At 55.4% G+C, this 7,039-nt stretch overlaps 1 protein-coding gene across 8 annotated transcripts in view; it reads left to right on the top strand.

The window, feature by feature from the left end:
• The window catches only part of znf710a (zinc finger protein 710a), a 25,272-nt gene extending 19,723 nt beyond the window's left edge, over window positions 1–5,549 (top strand). For 7 of the 8 annotated variants that reach the window (XM_064312577.1, XM_064312579.1, XM_064312578.1 and 4 more), the window contains exons 2-5: window positions 380–1,897; window positions 3,341–3,532; window positions 3,683–3,857; window positions 4,687–5,549. In XM_064312577.1, coding sequence (XP_064168647.1) covers window positions 422–1,897; window positions 3,341–3,532; window positions 3,683–3,857; window positions 4,687–4,865 — 2,022 coding nt within the window. In that variant the 5' untranslated portion in view covers window positions 380–421 and the 3' untranslated portion in view covers window positions 4,866–5,549. The remainder of the gene's footprint in view (window positions 1–379; window positions 1,898–3,340; window positions 3,533–3,682; window positions 3,858–4,686) is intronic. The other variant, XM_064312575.1, reaches the window with a different exon arrangement.
• Window positions 5,550–7,039: the final 1,490 nt, after the last annotated feature.

Genomic DNA, 7,039 nt, shown 5'->3' with positions numbered 1-7,039 from the left:
GCAGACGCTTTTATCCTCCAAAGCGACGTACAATAAGTGCATACCGAAGGTCACTGGAACAACGACAGAACACAGGTCCGATAAGATAAAGTTATCCAGAGCCAGGAACGTCTTAAAGCTCGTGTTGGTCAGGCGCTTGGTTTGATAGACTTTATTAGTGTACTGAGTGCATATCAATACACTGTTATTGATTTGGAGATGGACGAGGTGTTGACTCTCCCGTTTGTGTGTGTGTCTGTGCTTGTGTGTCTGTGTTTGTGCGTGTCTGTGTCTGCATGTCTGTTTCTATGCGTATCTGTGTGTGTGTGTGTGTGTGTGTGTGTGTGTGTGTGTGTGTGCGTGTGTGTCTGTGCGTGTCTGCGCTTCTCTGTGTGTGTAGCAGGAGGACAGCGGGCGCCTGGTCGGATGCTACCCTAAGCTGATGGACGGGCAGGCGGACGCGGGCACGCAGACGGACCCGGTGGTGGTGCTGTCCCTGGCCCAGGCCGCCGTGCTGGGCCTCATCTCCCAGAACGAGGTGTTCGGCGCCACCATCGCCCCCAACGGCTTCTACACGGGCGAGGCGCGGGACGGCCTGCCCGCCGCGGGGGAAGACGTCAAGTACGAGTACGCCAGCCAGCTGATCGGCGCCAACGGCGACTACCTGGGCGAGGCCTTGGAGGAGGACGAGGAGGAGGAGGGGGAGGAAGAGGAGGGCGGGCCTGGCGTAGAGCGGAGGCGGGCCCGGAGGGCCAGGAGCGAGGGGGAGGCCAGGGAGCCGGCGGAGAGGGCCGCCCAGGCCGAGGAGCGCGGGAGAGGGGGGGAGGAGGGGAAGCCGTACGGCCGGGGGCCTTGCGCCCACCTCCACGGGGGCCCGGCCCCGGGGGAGGGGCCCTACAGCGTGGCCCTCAAGCAGGAGCAGCCCCCCCACGGCTGCCCCGACTGCGAGCGGGAGGCCCGCGCCCAGGATGGGCGGGGCCAGGGGGCGGAGGGGCAGGAGGGGGAGGGGCCTGAGGAGGCGGGCAGCCCGCTCAAGCCCGGGGAGGGCGGGGACAGCCCCGAGATGAGCCGCTATTTCTCGCCCGGCGAGGCGGGCTACGAGTCCGGCGACGCGGCCGGGCCGGTGGACTACGAAGACGGGGGCGGGGCCGGCCTGCTGTGGGCGGAGCCGGGGGACGGCGGGGGCGGGCTCGGGGGCGGGCTCGGCGGCGGGGATGGCCAGCCGGGCCGGCGCACGCAGATCGACCGGCTGGACATCAACGTGCAGATCGACGAGTCGTACTGCGTGGACGTGGGGGAGGGGCTCCGGCGCTGGAAGTGCCGCATGTGCGAGAAGTCCTACACCTCCAAGTACAACCTGGTCACCCACATCCTGGGCCACAACGGCATCAAGCCGCACGAGTGCCCGCGCTGCGGCAAGCTCTTCAAGCAGCCCAGCCACCTGCAGACCCACCTGCTCACCCACCAGGGCACGCGCCCGCACAAGTGCGCCGTCTGCAAGAAGGCCTTCACCCAGACCAGCCACCTGAAGCGCCACATGCTCCAGCACACCGACGTCAAGCCCTACAGCTGCCGCTTCTGCCGCCGCGGCTTCGCCTACCCCAGCGAGCTGCGGGCGCACGAGACCAAGCACGAGAGCGGGCGCTGCCACGTGTGCCCGCAGTGCGGCATGGAGCTGCCCAGCCTGGCGCACCTCAAGAGGCACCAGACCACGCACCAGGGCCCCGCCGCCTACCAGTGCCCCGAGTGCGGCAAGGCCTTCGCCTACCGCAGCCAGCTGCAGAACCACCTGATGAAGCACCAGAACGTGCGGCCCTACGTCTGCTCGGCCTGCGGCATGGAGTTCGTCCAGATCCACCACCTCAAGCAGCACGCGCTCACTCACAAGGTACTGACCCGGCAGGCCCCGCACCTCCAGGTACTGGAATCTCATTGGCTGCCTTTTACCCCGCCCCCTATCCCGCTCCCTGCCCCCTCAGCACACACTCCCCTCCCCCAGCTCTAGAACGCTGGTCTGAGGCTCCCCTCTCTGTTCCAGCCCCCGGTTTAGCTGTGCAGGAAGGCACGTAGGTTCACTTAGGGGAAGGCCTCACTCTACAGTAAGAAAACACACAGCCTGGCTCCTCCCCCCTGCACTCCACCTCCCCCCTCCCCCCACCCACCCTTTCTTGGGCTGAGCCGCAGAATGAATTCCCCTTTCCTCTTCCTGTCTTACAAATTCCCGTTTCCTCTTCCTTTGGGCCCAGCAGGAGGGCCCTTTTCCTGTGCGTGCTCTTTGTGCTGTGAAGCGTCTCGCTTCTGATCGGTATCGGCGCCGCGAGCGTCGGAGCCGGTGCTCCGATCGATGGGTCCGCATTGACTTTGAGAGCACGTGGACCCCGGAGTCCGGTCTCCTGACCGTCCCCTGTGCTGCTTGCATCATGTTCACCTGCATTCACTGCTACTGCAAAAGAAAGCGTGCTGCTGTAAAAGAAAGCATGCTACTGTAAAAGTAAGCGTGCTACTGTAAAAGAAAGCATGCTAATGTAAAAGAAAGCGTGCTACTGCAAAAGAAAGCGTGCTGCTGTAAAAGAAAGCATGCTACTGTAAAAGAAAGCATGCTACTGTAAAAGTAAGCGTGCTACTGTAAAAGAAAGCATGCTAATGTAAAAGAAAGCATGCTAATGTAAAAGAAAGCATGCTACTGTAAAAGAAAGCATGCTACTGTAAAAGAAAGCATGCTAATGTAAAAGAAAGCATGCTACTGTAAAAGAAAGCATGCTAATGTAAAAGTAAGCATGCTACTGTAAAAGAAAGCATGCTACTGTAAAAGAAAGCATGCTACTGTAAAAGAAAGCATGCTAATGTAAAAGAAAGCATGCTACTGTAAAAGAAAGCATGCTAATGTAAAAGAAAGCATGCGTGCAGAGGAGAATAACAACCAGGCCCTTAGAAAAGCAGCAGAGTTTTTTTCTCGTGTTGTGAGAACTTCCCTAATTGTGCAGCCCATAATTTCGCTGTGCTCCCCCTGGCGTCGTCGTTGCCCAAACTCGGAACCAGGCGGACAGCAGACACCAGGTGGAGCTAGAGAGCGAGGCCTAGCCTTCCTGCTGTGTGTGTGTGTGTGTGAGAGAGAGTGAGTGTGTGTGTGTATGTGTGCACGTACATCCCAGGATCCTCTATTATAATGCATATCTGTGAATTATTATGAATGCGTCATTTCAACCACCACCTCATTTCGCTCCCATTAAATATGGCCTATGGTTCACAGGTTTAAAAGATTCATTTGACATTTTGTGCAATTGTTAAGAATTGAATATGCATCAGAGAGAGATTACTGACATGCGCCCCATTGTTCTACCCCTATCTCTCCCTCTCTCAGGGGATGAAAGAGTTCAAGTGTGACGTGTGCTCGCGGGAGTTCACCCTGTCGGCCAACCTGAAGAGGCACATGCTGATCCACACCAGCGTGCGGCCCTACCAGTGCCACGTCTGCTTCAAGACCTTCGTCCAGAAGCAGACGCTCAAGACCCACATGATCGTGCACCTGCCCGTCAAGCCCTTCAAGTGCAAGGTGAGCAAGCGAGCGACCCGGCGGCCATTTGTGTTCTGAAGGATGGACGCGTGTCCCCTCATCCAGATCTTCTTCTGCGTACCGTGTTCACGTGCGCGTTTAGGTAAACTTATTCAGTGTGTGTTTGTGTGTCCTGCTCCTGGCCCGCAGGTATGTGGGAAGTCCTTCAACCGGATGTACAACCTCCTGGGGCACATGCACCTGCACGCGGGCAGCAAGCCCTTCAAGTGCCCCTACTGCTCCAGCAAGTTCAACCTGAAGGGCAACCTGAGCCGCCACATGAAGGTCAAACACGGCATCGCCGACGTCTCCCTGGAGGGCCACGGTGAGGAAGCCCCGCGGCGCCCCGCCCCCGCCTACGGGACCCGACGTTAGGCCGAGGCGCCCCCCCGCTCGTCGCCGTCAGCAGCCCAATTTCCAATCGGGCCGTCCGAACCAATTTTACTTTGAACTGGCTAAATCCCCTCCTCCCCCCTCCCCTCTCCATCACGGCTGATGTGCGGCGAGCAATATGGCTGCCACACGCCTCCCGGGTTGAGCCCTAAGCAGTGTTGGATATAGAGAGGACTCGCCCCAGGCAACCAGCCCAGCTCCCATGTAAAATGCTCAAGGCCTGAGATCCTCGACCGTGATGAAAGACTGTATATACCTGTGTCATTTCCTATTGGCTTTGCCCGTGCTTCACCGTTAATTTCGGTCTGGTCTCGCCGCGTGCGTCTTCTACCTGTCCGTCACTGTCAGTGGGAGGAGCGTTTGGCTTAGGTCTCCAGCAGCAGTGCACTGTGGTTAGCCTGGGTTAGCCAGCATTAGCCTGGGTTAGCCAGCATTAGCCTGGGTTAGCAACGGCTGCCTTTGACCCCAGAGAGAACGGCAGGGTGTTTGTGTGCTTTTAGAGGGGATAGTGGAGGAGGACCAAGCAGTCGCGTGCGGTTGAGTGCATGTCAATGTGAGTGTGTGTGTGTGTGTGTGTGTGTGTGTGTGTGCGTGTTTGGGGGGAGGGGGGGGTGGTGGAGCTGGGTAAAATTACTGGTGAGGTGAGAGGGAGCTAAATAAGCATGCGTGTGTGTGTGTGCCCGGGTGTGTGTGTGCATGTGTGTGTGCGTGTGTGTGTGCGTGTGTGTGTGCGTGCACGCCCGCATGTTCCCTCCCTCCAGAAACCGTGCCTGTCGTAGAGGGACAGGGGGACTATGAAGAGGAGAACTTTGGCTTCGCCGGCCGAGAGAACCTCAGCACCAACGCGCAGGACACGCCCAAACTGTCAGAGCAGCGGGCCTTGAGGGACATGGGCTATTACAGCTACAGGAAGGAGACAGAGCGCCACAGCATAGCATGAATTACAGCATGAAACACACACACACACATACGCACGCATGCACACACACATACACACGCATGCACACATACATACACACGCATGCACACATACATACACACGTATGCACACACACATACGCACGCATGCACACATACATACACACGTATGCCACCACACACATACATACGCACGCATGCACACATACATACACACGCATGCACACACACATACACACGTATGCACACACACATACACACGTATGCACACATACATACACATGCACACATACATACACACGTATGCACACACATATACACATACACACGCATGCACACATACATACACACGTTCACATATGCACATACGCGCACACACACACGCATGCTGCAGGCACTGGGAAGCATTCAGAAATATCCTCGGATCCAGGTCTAAACTGGACTGAAAGAAAAGGATCAGGAAAGGGTCTTTATTGGTTTAGGCTGAAGGAAGGGTTTCTGCTTCTCTAACGAATATATACTGCAGCCTCACAGATTGGTGCAGTTGCTGGAGATAGTTTGAGGGATGGGGATTGGTTGTTCTGGTAACGAGTTAGCCTACAGCTGTCGAACCACTAGAGGAAAACATTTGTAGTGTAGCAAACTGAGCCGTGTTGGAGCAAATCCCCAAAAGATTTTTGCTGTTTAGACCCATTGCAGACACTTGAATGAAGCAGGAGTCTTAGAGGTAAGCATTCTTCCTAGAGAATTAACAAAGTGATTGTGTGATTATGTTAAGTGTCAGATGTTTGATAATTCCACTGACCACTTTGGAATCAAACCTTAGGAATGCAGATGGTCATTTTAAAGAAAGCTGATGTCCCTGCTGGTGGACTCCACCTACAGTACCCAGTACCCAGATCTTAAAGTACCCAGTGAAGAATGCTAGCAGTTCATCTTTGAAATGTGGAGGAAGATGTGTCTTTATACAGTGAGTGAAGCGTGATAAAACTGCTACCAGAAAATCCATGCACAGATAGTTGAAGACCCCAGTTAGGAAGACACCTAGACACCCGTTACGTGTGGTTACAGTGAGTGAATCTGCTGTGCTACAACCCCAGAATGGTCTTCTGGTTCTTACCATTCCAGTTGTGTTGGAGTGGAGCAAGACTTTGAGTCCATGTGTACAAAATCTGTTGCCAAAATTTTACTTCTATCAAACTTACTGTGCAGAATTTCAGTGTGTTTGCATCACATACGTTGTGTTGATTACTGTTCTTTTGTCAAACCCAGCCAGTCTCCCTATCTAAGCAACAAGGCGTCCGTACTGTAGGTGTTGCACCCCATTACAAGCTCTATAAAACCTAACACTGTACTCCACATGCACTTACGCCCTGTGGCTGCAGGGCCTGTCTGTCTACTGTCCTGACACATTGCCTCCACGGACCAAAGAGCCTGAATACTACTGAACTACAACACCTCGCAGCTACACTGTGTGACTCGTTACATTATTGAAAGGCTGGCTCTCTGCCCGGTCTTCCCGCAGACCCCTAGCGCGCGCCGTGGCCCTCTACAGACAGGGAGGCAGCATTACGCTCTGGCCCCATTACTTCTTTCTGTAATTACTTCAGCCATGCTGGACCTCGGAACTGTCCGATCTCCCGGGGAAATGCGAATCAGTGCTCTCTGGCACCACCTGCTGTACAGGAGGGGTCCCTGCAGAGGAGGAGCGGCTCGCTGGTGCCGATTGGCTGCCTCGCACCGTCTGGCACAGCGGAAAAACCGCCGCTCGCTGCACCTGGGAGAGCAGGGGGCTCCACTGCAATGCAGGTGACGGGAGATTTAATTTACAGCACTCCTCCGTCAAAAAGCTTTCAGGAAGGGGACCGGGAGGGAGGGGCTGGGAGGGAATTCTTAGCGTAACTCATCGGTCTCCACAGGCTGGCTTTTTTTTCCCTCCTCCTTTTCATATGTGAACCTGAATGTGAATTGCCTCAAAGTACAGGCTTGAGCACTACCTGCCTTGGCTGCGAGACTGCACCCCTGCCATGTACACTGGATTCTATAAGGGGCCAAAGACCCAGTGAGAATGTGGGTGGGGGGGTGGGGTCGTGGGGATTTCAAATAGTTTTGCTACAGAAAGATATGACTTCTCTTTCGCTTAGCTTTACAAAGAAGCGCCTTTCTTTTGGAAAGAATGTTGATATTGTGCAGTTA

This window comes from Anguilla rostrata, chromosome 16, assembly GCF_018555375.3.
Source record: "Anguilla rostrata isolate EN2019 chromosome 16, ASM1855537v3, whole genome shotgun sequence".
Classification (NCBI taxonomy): Eukaryota; Metazoa; Chordata; class Actinopteri; order Anguilliformes; family Anguillidae; genus Anguilla; species Anguilla rostrata.
This window is presented reverse-complemented; position numbering and strand designations above follow the sequence as displayed.